This window comes from Pseudophryne corroboree, chromosome 1 (assembly GCF_028390025.1).
Source record: "Pseudophryne corroboree isolate aPseCor3 chromosome 1, aPseCor3.hap2, whole genome shotgun sequence".
NCBI lineage: Eukaryota > Metazoa > Chordata > Amphibia > Anura > Myobatrachidae > Pseudophryne > Pseudophryne corroboree.
In genome coordinates, this window is record NC_086444.1 from 41,739,704 (window position 1) to 41,753,412 (window position 13,709).

The 13,709-nt window shown below is 48.3% G+C and overlaps 2 protein-coding genes across 5 annotated transcripts in view; one reads left to right on the plus strand and one right to left on the minus strand.

Annotated features, from left to right (window-relative positions):
- The window catches only part of KATNAL2 (katanin catalytic subunit A1 like 2), a 103,216-nt gene extending 93,297 nt beyond the window's left edge, over positions 1 to 9,919 (plus strand). For both annotated transcript variants that reach the window (XM_063958625.1, XM_063958632.1), the window contains exons 14-16: positions 5,694 to 5,856; positions 7,802 to 7,904; positions 9,727 to 9,919. In XM_063958625.1, the coding sequence (XP_063814695.1) occupies positions 5,694 to 5,856; positions 7,802 to 7,904; positions 9,727 to 9,866 (406 nt within the window). In that variant the 3' untranslated portion in view covers positions 9,867 to 9,919. The remainder of the gene's footprint in view (positions 1 to 5,693; positions 5,857 to 7,801; positions 7,905 to 9,726) is intronic.
- Positions 9,920 to 10,006: 87 nt separating this feature from the next.
- HDHD2 (haloacid dehalogenase like hydrolase domain containing 2) overlaps positions 10,007 to 13,709 on the minus strand; it is a 76,653-nt gene continuing 72,950 nt past the window's right edge. For all 3 annotated transcript variants that reach the window (XM_063958662.1, XM_063958643.1, XM_063958651.1), the window contains one exon: positions 10,007 to 11,032. In XM_063958662.1, the coding sequence (XP_063814732.1) occupies positions 10,982 to 11,032 (51 nt within the window). In that variant the 3' untranslated portion in view covers positions 10,007 to 10,981. The remainder of the gene's footprint in view (positions 11,033 to 13,709) is intronic.

Genomic DNA, 13,709 nt, shown 5'->3' on the forward strand with positions numbered 1-13,709 from the left:
GGTCACTGAGGGTGCAGGGCGCTGGGGGGGAGCGCCCTGAGACGCAATAAAAACGATATAAAAACCTTATATGGATAAAAAAAATGCATCACATATAGCTCCTGGGCTATATGGATGCATTTATCCCCTGCCAGTTTCCTGAAAAAAGCGGGAGAAAAGGCCGCCGTGAAGGGGGCGGAGCCTTTCTCCTCAGCACACAAGCGCCATTTTCTTTCACAGCTCCGCTGGAAGGACGGCTCCCTGACTCTCCCCTGCAGTCCTGCACTACAGAAACAGGGTAAAACAGAGAGGGGGGCAATATTGGCAGCTAATATATAAATACAGCAGCTATAACAGGGAGTAACACTTATATAAGGTTATCCCTGTATATATATATAGCGCTCTGGTGTGTGCTGGCAAACTCTCCCTCTGTCTCCCCAAAGGGCTAGTGGGGTCCTGTCCTCTATCAGAGCATTCCCTGTGTGTGTGCTGGGTGTCGGTACGATTGTGTCGACATGTATGAGGAGGAAAATGATGTGGAAGCAGAGCAATTGCCTGTGTTAGTGATGTCACCCCCTAGGGAGTCGACACCTGACTGGATGGTAGTAATTAAAGAATTACGTGACAATGTCAGCACTTTGCAAAAAACTGTTGACGACATGAGACAGCCGACAAATCAATTAGTGCCTGTTCAGGCGTCTCAGACACCGTCAGGGGCGCTAAAACGCCCGTTACCTCAGATGGTCGACACAGACCCTGACACGGATACTGAATCCAGTGTCGACGGTGACGAGACAAACGTAATGTCCAGTAGGGCCACACGTTACATGATCACGGCAATGAAGGAGGCATTGAACATTTCTGACACTACAAGTACCACAAAAAAGGGTATTATGTGGGGTGTGAAAAAACTACCAGTGGTTTTTCCTGAGTCAGATGAATTAAATGAGGTGTGTGATAAAGCGTGGGTTTCCCCCGATAAAAAACTGCTGATTTCTAATAAATTATTGGCACTATACCCTTTCCCGCCAGAGGTTAGGGCACGTTGGGAAACACCCCCTAGGGTAGATAAGGCGCTCACACGCTTATCAAAACAAGTGGCGTTACCGTCTCCTGATACGGCCGCTCTCAAGGAACCAGCTGATAGAAGGCTGGAAAATATCTTAAAAGGTATATACACACATACCGGTGTTATACTGCGACCAGCGATCGCCTCAGCCTGGATGTGCAGCGCTGGAGTGGCTTGGTCGGATTCCCTGACTGAAAATATTGATACCCTGGATAGGGACAGTATATTATTAACTATAGAGCATTTAAAGGATGCATTACTATATATGCGAGATGCACAGAGGGATATTTGCACCCTGGCATCTAGAGTAAGTGCGATGTCCATTTCTGCCAGAAGAACGTTATGGACGCGACAGTGGTCAGGTGATGCGGATTCCAAACGACATATGGAAGTATTGCCGTATAAAGGGGAGGAGTTATTTGGGGTCGGTCTATCGGACCTGGTGGCCACAGCAACGGCTGGAAAATCCACCTTTTTACCCCAGGTCACCTCTCAGCAGAAAAAGACACCGTCTTTTCAAACCCAGTCCTTTCGTCCCTATAAGGGCAAGAGGGAAAAAGGCCGCTCGTTCCTGCCCCGGGGCAGAGGAAGGGGAAAAAGACTGCAACATGCAGCCTCTTCCCAGGAGCAGAAGCCCTCCCCCGCTTCTGCCAAGTCCTCAGCATGACGCTGGGGCTCTGCAAGCAGACTCGGGCACGGTGGGGGGCCGTCTCAAGAATTTCAGCGCGCAGTGGGCTCACTCGCAAGTGGACCCCTGGATCCTGCAGGTAGTATCACAGGGGTACAAATTGGAATTCGAGACGTCTCCCCCTCACCGGTATCTGAAGTCTGCTCTACCAACGTCTCCCTCCGACAGGGAGGCAGTATTGGAAGCTATTCACAAGCTGTATTCCCAGCAGGTGATAATCAAGGTACCCCTCCTACAACAGGGAAAGGGGTATTATTCCACGCTGTTTGTGGTACCGAAGCCGGACGGCTCGGTGAGACCAATTTTAAATCTAAAATCTTTGAACACTTACATAAAAAGGTTCAAATTCAAGATGGAGTCACTCAGAGCAGTGATAGCGAACCTGGAAGAAGGGGACTATATGGTATCTCTAGACATCAAGGATGCTTATCTCCATGTCCCAATCTACCCTTCTCACCAAGGGTACCTCAGGTTTGTGATACAAAACTGTCATTATCAGTTTCAGACGCTGCCGTTTGGATTGTCCACGGCACCACGGGTCTTTACCAAGGTAATGGCCGAAATGATGATTCTTCTTCGAAGAAAAGGCGTATTAATTATCCCTTACTTGGACGATCTCCTGATAAGGGCAAGGTCCAGGGAACAGTTAGAGGTCGGAGTAGCACTATCTCAGGTAGTGCTACGTCAGCACGGGTGGATTCTAAATATCCCAAAATCACAGCTGATTCCGACAACACGTCTACTGTTCCTAGGGATGATTCTGGACACAGTCCAGAAAAAGGTGTTTCTCCCGGAGGAGAAGGCCAGGGAGTTATCCGAGCTAGTCAGGAACCTCCTAAAACCAGGACAAGTGTCAGTGCATCAGTGCACGAGAGTCCTGGGAAAAATGGTGGCTTCTTACGAAGCGATTCCATTCGGAAGATTCCATGCAAGAACTTTTCAGTGGGATCTGCTGGACAAATGGTCCGGATCGCATCTTCAGATGCATCAGCGGATAACCCTATCTCCAAGGACAAGGGTATCTCTCCTGTGGTGGTTACAGAAGGCTCATCTTCTAGAGGGCCGCAGATTCGGCATTCAGGATTGGATGCTGGTAACCACGGATGCCAGCCTGAGAGGCTGGGGAGCAGTCACACAGGGAAGAAATTTCCAGGGCTTGTGGTCAAGCATGGAAACGTCTCTTCACATAAATATCCTAGAGCTAAGGGCCATTTACAATGCCCTAAGTCAAGCAAGGCCTCTGCTTCAGGGTCAACCGGTATTGATCCAGTCGGACAACATCACGGCTGTCGCCCACGTAAACAGACAGGGCGGCACAAGAAGCAGGAGGGCAATGGCAGAAGCTGCAAGGATTCTCCGCTGGGCGGAAAATCATGTGATAGCACTGTCAGCAGTGTTCATTCCGGGAGTGGACAACTGGGAAGCAGACTTCCTCAGCAGACACGACCTCCACCCGGGGGAGTGGGGACTTCATCCAGAAGTCTTCCAAGTGATTGTAAACCGTTGGGAAAAACCAAAGGTGGACATGATGGCGTCCCGTCTCAACAAGAAACTGGACAGATATTGCGCCAGGTCAAGGGACCCTCAGGCAATAGCGGAGGACGCTCTGGTAACTCCGTGGGGGTTCCAGTCGGTATATGTGTTCCCTCCTCTTCCTCTCATACCAAAAGTACTGAGAATCATAAGAAGGAGAGGAGTAAGAACGATACTCGTGGCTCCGGATTGGCCAAGAAGAACTTGGTACCCGGAGCTGCAAGAGATGCTCACGGAGGACCCGTGGCCTCTACCTCTAAGGAAGGACCTGCTCCAGCAGGGACCTTGTCTGTTCCAAGACTTACCGCGGCTGCGTTTGACGGCATGGCGGTTGAACGCCGGAACCTGAAGGAAAAAGGCATTCCAGATGAAGTCATCCCTACCTTGATCAAGGCCAGGAAGGATGTAACTGCAAAACATTATCATCGCATTTGGCGAAAATATGTTGCGTGGTGTGAGGCCAAGAAGGCCCCTACGGAGGAATTTCAACTGGGTCGTTTCCTACATTTCCTGCAAGCAGGATTGTCTATGGGCCTAAAATTAGGATCCATTAAGGTTCAAATTTCGGCCCGGTCGATCTTCTTCCAGAAAGAACTGGCTTCAGTGCCTGAAGTTCAGACGTTTGTCAAAGGGGTACTGCATATACAGCCTCCTTTTGTGCCTCCAGTGGCACCTTGGGATCTCAATGTAGTTTTAGGGTTCCTAAAATCACATTGGTTTGAACCACTTGCCACAGTGGATTTGAAATATCTCACATGGAAAGTGGTAATGCTGTTGGCCCTGGCTTCAGCCAGGCGCGTATCAGAATTGGCGGCTTTATCCTATAAAAGCCCTTACCTGATATTTCATTCGGATAGGGCGGAATTGAGGACTCGTCCTCAATTTCTCCCTAAGGTGGTTTCAGCGTTTCACATGAATCAACCTATTGTGGTACCTGTGGCTACTAGGGACTTGGAGGACTCCAAGTTGCTGGACGTAGTCAGGGCCCTGAAAATATATGTTTCCAGGACGGCTGGAGTCAGAAAATCTGACTCGCTGTTTATACTGTATGCACCCAACAAGCTGGGTGCTCCTGCTTCTAAGCAGACGATTGCTCGTTGGATTTGTAGTACAATTCAACTTGCACATTCTGTGGCAGGCCTGCCACAGCCAAAATCTGTAAAAGCCCATTCCACAAGGAAGGTGGGCTCATCTTGGGCGGCTGCCCGAGGGGTCTCGGCTTTACAACTTTGCCGAGCAGCTACTTGGTCAGGGGCAAACACGTTTGCTAAATTCTACAAATTTGATACCCTGGCTGAGGAGGACCTGGAGTTCTCTCATTCGGTGCTGCAGAGTCATCCGCACTCTCCCGCCCGTTTGGGAGCTTTGGTATAATCCCCATGGTCCTTACGGAGTTCCCAGCATCCACTAGGACGTCAGAGAAAATAAGAATTTACTTACCGATAATTCTATTTCTCATAGTCCGTAGTGGATGCTGGGCGCCCATCCCAAGTGCGGATTGTCTGCAATACTTGTATATAGTTATTGTTACAAACAAATCGGGTTGTTTATTGTTGGAAGCCATCTTTTCAGAGGCTCCTACGGTTATCATACTGTTAACTGGGTTCAGATCATGAGTTGTACGGTGTGATTGGTGTGGCTGGTATGAGTCTTACCCGGGATTCAAGATCCTTCCTTATTATGTACGCTCGTCCGGGCACAGTATCTTAACTGAGGCTTGGAGGAGGGTCATAGGGGGAGGAGCCAGTGCACACCAGCTAGTCTAAAGCTTTTACTTTTTGTGCCCAGTCTCCTGCGGAGCCGCTATTCCCCATGGTCCTTACGGAGTTCCCAGCATCCACTACGGACTATGAGAAATAGAATTATCGGTAAGTAAATTCTTATTTTTTCCGTGTCAGCCAATGAGATTTTAGGGGGTATATGTATTAAAGGTCGATTTTGTGTTTCAGGGTCTAAATCACACATTTGCGAACATGATTTTTTACATCCTTTTAAAAAAATGTGAAAAATCATCTGTTAGTAAATGTGGGATTTAGACCATGAAACACAAAAAAAATCGACTTTTAGTAAATATACTCCTAGCTGTCATGTATGTAGTACAGTCTAGAAAATGACAGCTATAATGTGATTGGTTGCTATGGGCAACATCTACACTCTCCCATAAGATTTAAGAGGAGTTATAAGCGCAATATTTCCTCAATCTGTTTACTCTCATTCATTATTTACCACAGCAAGCAGCGCTGGATTTACAGGGAGGCAAGGGGGGCGGTTTCCCCGGGGACCACCACACACCGCTCCGTCACCAGTGCGGGGAGTATTTGACACATTTGTGATACGGATAGTGATGATACATACGGATGATACATACGGATATGTGATACGGATAGTGATGATACATAAGACCTGTTACTCTCTGTATGTCAGGGAGCTGGACTACGCCATGTTACGGCGGCTGGAGAAGAGGATCCTGGTGGGTTTGCCCTGTAAGGAGGCCAGAGAGTCCATGATCCAGCACTGGCTGCCTCCTGTGAGTAACAGCGGCGGGGTGGAGCGGAGGACGCAGCTGGAGTACAGTGTGCTGGGAGAGGTGAGAACTTCATGCCCCGGACTCCTGTGACCGTGAGGCAGACTCAATGATATCGGGTATTTGGGTTACAATGTGGGAGTTAGGGGTCTATTTACTAAGCCTTGAATGGAGATAAAGTCCTAACCAACCAGCTCCTGTCATTTTTTCAAGCACAGCCAGTAACATGGCAGTTAGGAGATGATTGGCCGGTACTTTATCTCTCCACATTATCACCCTCCCATGGTTTAGTAAATAGACCCTATTAATGAGTTACCGACCAATCAGCTCCTAACTGACATTTTTCAAGGACAGCCTGTAACATGGCAGCTGATTGGCTGGTATTTTATCTCTCTCCATGTTATCTCTCTCCAACGTTTAAAAAAAAAATCATCCCCTAAACCAGAGGTTTTCAAACACAGTCCTCAAGGCACGGCAACAGTCCAGGTTTTAAGTATATCCATGCTTGGCCACAGGTGACATAGGGGTACATTTACTAAGCAGTGATAAGAGCAGAGAAGTGAGCCAGTGGAGGAGTTGCCCATGGCAACCAATCAGCACTGTAGTAACATCTATAATTTGCATACTATAAAATGATACAGAGCTGCTGATTGGTTGATGGGGTAACTTCTCCACTGGCTCACTTCTCCGCTCTTATCACTGCTTAGTAAATGTCCCCCTTAGTACCACAGTCAATTTGATGTAACGATCCATGCTGAGCTATGGATATACCTAAAACTTGGACCATTGGAGGTGCCTTGAGGACTGCGTTTGAGAACCTCTCCCCTAAGCCATTTGTTCATACAGAGTCACAGATGAAAGTTGGACGCGTGGTAGCAGAGATGACAGTTGCACACCTGGGAAATAACAGGCGGGTGACTACAAACGCACAGAGATGTTACATTTTACAGGCGTGTTGCAGGCGTGCCGCTGAAAGGGTTATCATACACAGACGCTCATACAGGAGGCCACACCCAGCCTGAGAAGCTGCGACTGCCTAAGGGCAGGTGAGAGTCCTGGTGGTGGCGTCTACAGACACACCAGGCGGTAATGCAGCCCCTATAGATGCAGCTAATGGGGGACTCAGACATTGCACATCGGGGTGTACGCCAGGGAAGGGCTTTGTAGCGGAGCCATGGACGCAGCTGCCGCCAAGCCCCTAGATTTTGTTTTGCACTTTGCGTAATAGACTGAAGTACCTCTTCGCTAGATTTCCAATACCCCTTGGAGTAGACACATAGCAGGATCTGTGACTATGTCCCAATAATTATAATTACTTAACACTGCTTACCACAGCAATAAGAAATGAAGGATCATCAGGATGTACCATTAAACACACGCAGGAGCTCTGATAGGAACCCGTCCCCGCGATGTGTAAGAAGTAAAGTGGCTGCTGATGCGATCACTTTACTTACAGGTTCCGGGCGCGATACAGCACTGTGTGACCATCAGACCATTGCCGGGGATGGATCCTACAGATCAGACCATTGCCGGGGATGGATCCTACAGATCAGACCATTGCCGGGGAGGGATCCTACAGATCAGACTATTGCTGGGGAGGGATCCTGTACCTCATCATAGGGTACAAGAGTGGACATTATCTGAAGAGGACATTGGCTACTGTGCCAAGCTATAAAATGCTTAGAATTCTGGATCTTGGTATATTCAGCATTTTAGCAGCCCCCATAGAAACCTATGGGGGCTGCTCTTGTGATTTACATATGGAGGACTGCACCAGATATCTCCGGTATTGGCCGCAGTCCCCGCACATACATCCAGGTGGTACTTACTATTTGTGTGCACCACCAAGCTGCAGGATGTGCACCACCTGATGTATACTGCATATGATGTTGTGTTGTCCACGCTATAATATGGAAGCAGTTGTGTCACACTATACAATGACGTAGTTTAAGTCACAAGAGGTGGTGTGACATCTGTTCTGTTCCGATCAGCTGTGTCTTGTGTTTAGGAAACAGAAGGCTACTCCGGATCAGATATTAAACTGGTTTGTAAAGAAGCCGCCATGAGGCCGGTGAGGAAGATCTTTGACGCACTGGAGAACCACCAGCCAGGTACGAGTAACAGCCAGAAATACATGCCAAGCTTACGTTCTAGAGGCATCTCGCCCTATGCTGGTTTACGAGTTAGTGCAAGTGTCCTCAGGGGTCTGACACTGACACAATATTGTGGCTCTTTATTGTGATGACTAATATAGCAGAAGCTGCACATTTTATCCTAATTCACCCAGCAGCACAGAGTATATCAGGAGATGAGTGATGAATTAGTGAGGACAGGGCTGCATGTGACAGGGGCAGTGACATGATGTGAGGAGGGGAATGGAGGCAGCAGGAAGCCACATGCTGAGAGTTATATAGTGGAAGGAGCAGGGTCCCCAGCAGCAGAGAGTATATCAGGAGATGAGTGATGTGTCAGTGAGGATTGGGCTGCATGTGACAGGGGCAGTGACATGATGTGAGGACGGGAATAGAAGCAGCAGGAAGCCACAGACAGAGTTATATAGTGGGAGGAGCAGGGTACCCAGCAGCACAGAGTATATCAGGAGATGAGTGATGTGTCAGTGAGGACAGGGCTGCATGTGACAGGGGGAGTGACATGATGTGAGGAGGGGAATGGAGGCAGCAGGAAGCCACAGACTGAGAGTTATATAGTGGAAGGAGCAGGGCCCCCAGCAGCAGAGTATATCAGGAGAGGAGTGATCTGTGAGGACAGGGCTGCATGTGACAGGGGCAATGACATGATGTGAGGAGGAGAATGGAGGCAGCAGGAAGCCACAGACTGAGAGTTATATAGTGGGAGGAGCAGGGTACCCAGCAGCACAGAGTATATCAGGAGATGAGTGATGTGTCAGTGAGGATGGCTGCATGTGACAGGGGCAGTGACATGATGTGAGGAGGGTAATGGAGGCAGCAGGAAGCCACAGACTGAGAGTTATATAGTGGTAGGAGCAGAGTCCCCCAGCAGCACAGAGTATATCAGGAGATGAGTGATGTGTCAGTGAGGACAGGGCTGCATGTGACATGATGTGAGGAGGGGAATGGAGGCAGCAGGAAGTCACAGACAGAGTTATATAGTGGGAGGAGCAGGGACCCCAGCAGCACAGAGTATATCAGGAGATGAGTGATGTGTCAGTGAGGACAGGGCTGCATGTGACAGAGGCAGTGACATGATGTGAGGAGGGGAATGGAGGCAGCAGGAAGTCACAGACAGAGTTATATAGTGGTATCCTAACAGCACAACATACTAATTGAAGACTTGTTAAACTTGTGCAGGAATATTGTAAAGTCCAATGTACCTGTATATGAGATATAGTTAATATGTCCAACTTGCTTTCTTTACCTATGAGAGATTTCAAGTATAATAGTTTCTTATATCGCTACTGAAGTAGCTTCTTCCTCTGATGCACAGGTGTAGTAGTGACCAAATAATGTTGTACTTGTTGTTTCCCTACAATTCATGCACTACGGCAACAAGATACAGACCAGCTGATCCTTCCAATGAAATCAGAGAACTGTTACATTTATATTTTCCCCTGTCTGAATTATGATTTCATTTTAAGCAAATGTGACTGCAGTGCTCTTAAACAGTAATATATCATCCCCACACTGCAGTACAGGCTTCTGCAGCTCCCCATGTCCCAATGGGATGTGATGGTCAGAAAGCCTACACTGTAAACGGAATCTAATACGCCCAGTCATACAGTGCAGAGCAAGGCTAGAAGACTGTCAGTTCCTCTCTGTCTGCCCAGAGCAAAAACGTGCTGTGACGGGATGACGGACAAATTCTCCTTATATCCTGTGTATTACACAGCTGCATAATGTCTATTTGTGGCTTTACCTGCTCCTTCCTGAAACTGTAGTATGTTTCTCTTTCCAGGGAATAAGGATTTGCCGGTTATTCACCTGGACACTGTCACCACGTCTGACTTTCTGGAGGTGTTGGCACACACCAAGCCCTCTGCAAAGAATCTGGCCCAGAAATACAGCGCCTGGCAGGCGGAGTTTGAGTCTGTGTGAGCGACGTCTCCCAGAGTGGCTGCTGAACGAGCAGAGGGAACCCACTGCCCTCTGGGATCCCCCCCCCCCCGGACCACGGAACTGGTATTTTCACCAGTGTTTAACCACCTCTGTGATAAGGACACAAGAGACTGTACAGCTTGTGACACGTTACATTTATTTAGCCATATTTTGCACTGTATGGACTATTTTTAAATTACTAAAAGTTTATTATTTTTTCCTGGTGCATCAGGCTGGGGAGTGGGGGCAGGGGATCTGGTACCACATGACTGGATTTCCCAGTGCCGCTGGCGGTTGGAACAGTACAACGGTCACAAGATACTTGCTGCATTTCAAATCCGTAAGATGATACAAATGAGCCACTTGGAACCAGAGTCCTTATATGATGTGATTAGCAATATCCTCCAGTAGGAAAGATCTACCTTACCCAACCCTGGCCGCGATGCAAAAGAGCAGGGGGCGAGTGGGGGTGGCAAAACTAGCGCCCCCTCACCCACTAACAACTATGTTATCTGTTAGTGTTTAATGTATGGTAAATGTCTTAATACTGTATGTGATTTTTTTTTTAGGAACTTAGGGATCTATGTACTAAGCCTTGGAGACAGATAAAGTGGACCGAGATAATGTACCAGCCAATCAGCTCCTAACTGTCATTTTTCAAACACAGCCTGTAACATGACAGCTGGGAGCTGATTGGCTGGTACTTTATCTCTGTCCACGGCTTGGTACATAGACCTCCTAAGCCAGGCATGTCCAAACTGCGGCCCTCCAGCTGTTTAGAAACTACACATCCCAGCATGCCCTGACACAGCTTTAGCATTCACTGACAGCAAAACTGTGTTAGGGCATGCTGGGATATGTAGTTTCACAACAGCTGGAGGGCCGCAGTTTGGACATGCCTGTACCTAAGCCCTTACTGGGGTAATGAGGAAATCTGAATAAAGCAGCTATCTCAGACACACTACGTCCATTTATTTGGCCCCTCCCACTTGTGACATCATTGTGAAGATATATATTGATTGATATATATATTGATTGTTAATGGTGGAGGAATATGTGCTGTTATAGGAGATTCTTCAGGATGTGTTCCACGGCCTGGGGAAAGCTGTCACAGGTCAGATAAGGGGCGGGTGTGATTTTGGCTTCATCTCCTTCTCTGTATTTTCCTGTTTAATATAAACAAAAAAACAAGTTGTTTTATTTTACTTTGCGGATATCATCACATATATTAAACCAAAACATAAATAAGTACCAGGGGAATGTTGCTGCGCAATCCACCTTTCACTTTCTGACTTTACGGATAATTATCAGAAGATTGTTAGCAAGATTAGCTAAGCATTAAGATGGAGATATAATCCATTTCTATTTTCCACAAACCATGATGTACTCTGCTGGAAAAAGCCTTAAATACTTGTGCATCCACTAATGGGAGTGGGGTCTGCTGCGTTGGTAAAATGAATGGACCTTTGCAGAATCTGAAGAGACGGCGCTCCTAGTGGCTAAAATAAGAATTTACTCACCGGTAATTCTATTTCTCGTAGTCCGTAGTGGATGCTGGGGACTCCGTAAGGACCATGGGGAATAGCGGCTCCGCAGGAGACTGGGCACAAATAGAAAGCTTTAGGACTACCTGGTGTGCACTGGCTCCTCCCCCTATGACCCTCCTCCAAGCCTCAGTTAGGATACTGTGCCCGGAAGAGCTGACACAATAAGGAAGGATTTTGAATCCCGGGTAAGACTCATACCAGCCACACCAATCACACCGTACAACTTGTGATATGAAACCCAGTTAACAGCATGATAACAGAGGAGCCTCTGAATAGATGGCTCACAACAATAACCCGATTAGTTAACAATAACTATGTACAAGTATTGCAGACAATCCGCACTTGGGATGGGCGCCCAGCATCCACTACGGACTACTAGAAATAGAATGACCGGTGAGTAAATTCTTATTTTCTCTGACGTCCTAGTGGATGCTGGGGACTCCGTAAGGACCATGGGGATTATACCAAAGCTCCCAAACGGGCGGGAGAGTGCGGATGACTCTGCAGCACCGAATGAGAAAACTCAAGGTCCTCCTCAGCCAGGGTGTCAAATTTGTAAAATTTTACAAAGGTATTTGACCCTGACCAAGTTGCAGCTCGGCAAAGTTGTAAAGCCGAGACCCCTCGGGCAGCCGCCCAAGATGAGCTTTTACAGATTTTGGACATGGCAGTCCTGCCACAGAATGCGCAAGCTGAATTGTACTACAAATCCAGCGAGCAATAGTCTGCTTAGAAGCAGGAGCACCCAGCTTGTTGGGTGCGTACAGGATAAATAGCGAGTCAGATTTTCTGACTCCAGCCGTCCTGGAAACATATATTTTCAGGGCCCTGACAACGTCCAGCAACTTGGAGTCCTCCAAGTCTTTCGTAGCCGCAGGCACCACAATAGGTTGGTTCAGGTGAAACGCTGAAACCACCTTAGGGAGAAACTGAGGACGAGTCCTCAATTCTGCCCTGTCCGCATGAAAAATCAGATAAGGGCTTTTACAGTATAAAGCCGCCAATTCTGACACGCGCCTGGACGAAGCCAGGGCCAACAGCATGACCACTTTCCACGTGAGATATTTTAAATCCACAGAATTAAGTGGTTCAAACCAATGTGATTTGAGGAACCCCAAAACTACATTGAGATCCCAAGGTGCCACTGGAGGCACAAAAGGAGGCTGTATATGCAGCACTCCCTTGACAAACGTCTGAACTTCAGGAACTGAAGCCAGTTCTTTCTGGAAGAAAATCGACAGGGCCGAAATCTGAACCTTAATGGATCCCAATTTGAGGCCCATAGACACTCCTGTTTGCAGGAAATGCAAGAATCGACCCAGTTGAAATTCTTCCGTCGGGGCCTTCCTGGCCTCGCACCACGCAACATATTTTCGCCAAATGCGGTGATAATGCTTTGCGGTTACATCCTTCCTGGCTTTTATCAAGGTAGGGATGACTTCCTCCGGAATGCCTTTTTCCTTCAGGATCCGGCGTTCAACCGCCATGCCGTCAAACGCAGCCGCGGTAAGTCTTGGAACAAACAGGGTCCCTGCTGGAGCAGGTCCCGTCTTAGAGGTAGAGGCCACGGGTCCTCTGTGAGCATCTCTTGAAGTTCCGGGTACCAAGTTCTTCTTGGCCAATCCGGAGCCACGAGTATAGTTCTTACTCCTCTCCGTCTTATAATTCTCAGTACCTTGGGTATGAGAGGCAGAGGAGGGAACACATAAACCGACTGGTACACCCACGGCGTCACCAGAGCGTCCACAGCTATCGCCTGAGGGTCCCTTGACCTGGCGCAATATCTTTTTAGTTTTTTGTTGAGGCGGGACGCCATCATGTCCACCTTTGGTTGTTCCCAACGGTTTACAATCATGTGGAAGACTTCTGGGTGAAGTCCCCACTCTCCCGGGTGGAGGTCGTGTCTGCTGAGGAAGTCTGCTTCCCAGTTGTCCACTCCCGGAATAAACACTGCCGACAGTGCTATCACATGATTTTCCGCCCATCGGAGAATCCTTGCAGCTTCTGCCATCGCCCTCCTGCTTCTTGTGCCGCCCTGTCTGTTTACGTGGGCGACCGCCGTGATGTTGTCCGACTGGATCAGCACCGGCTGGTCCTGAAGCAGAGGTCTCGCTTGGCTTAGGGCATTGTAAATGGCCCTTAGCTCCAGGATATTTATGTGAAGTGAAGTCTCCAGGTTTGACCACAGTCCCTGGAAATTTCTTCCCTGTGTGACTGCTCCCCAGCCTTGAAGGCTGGCATCCGTGGTCACCAGGACCCAGTCCTGAATGCCGAATCTGCGGCCCTCTAAGAGATG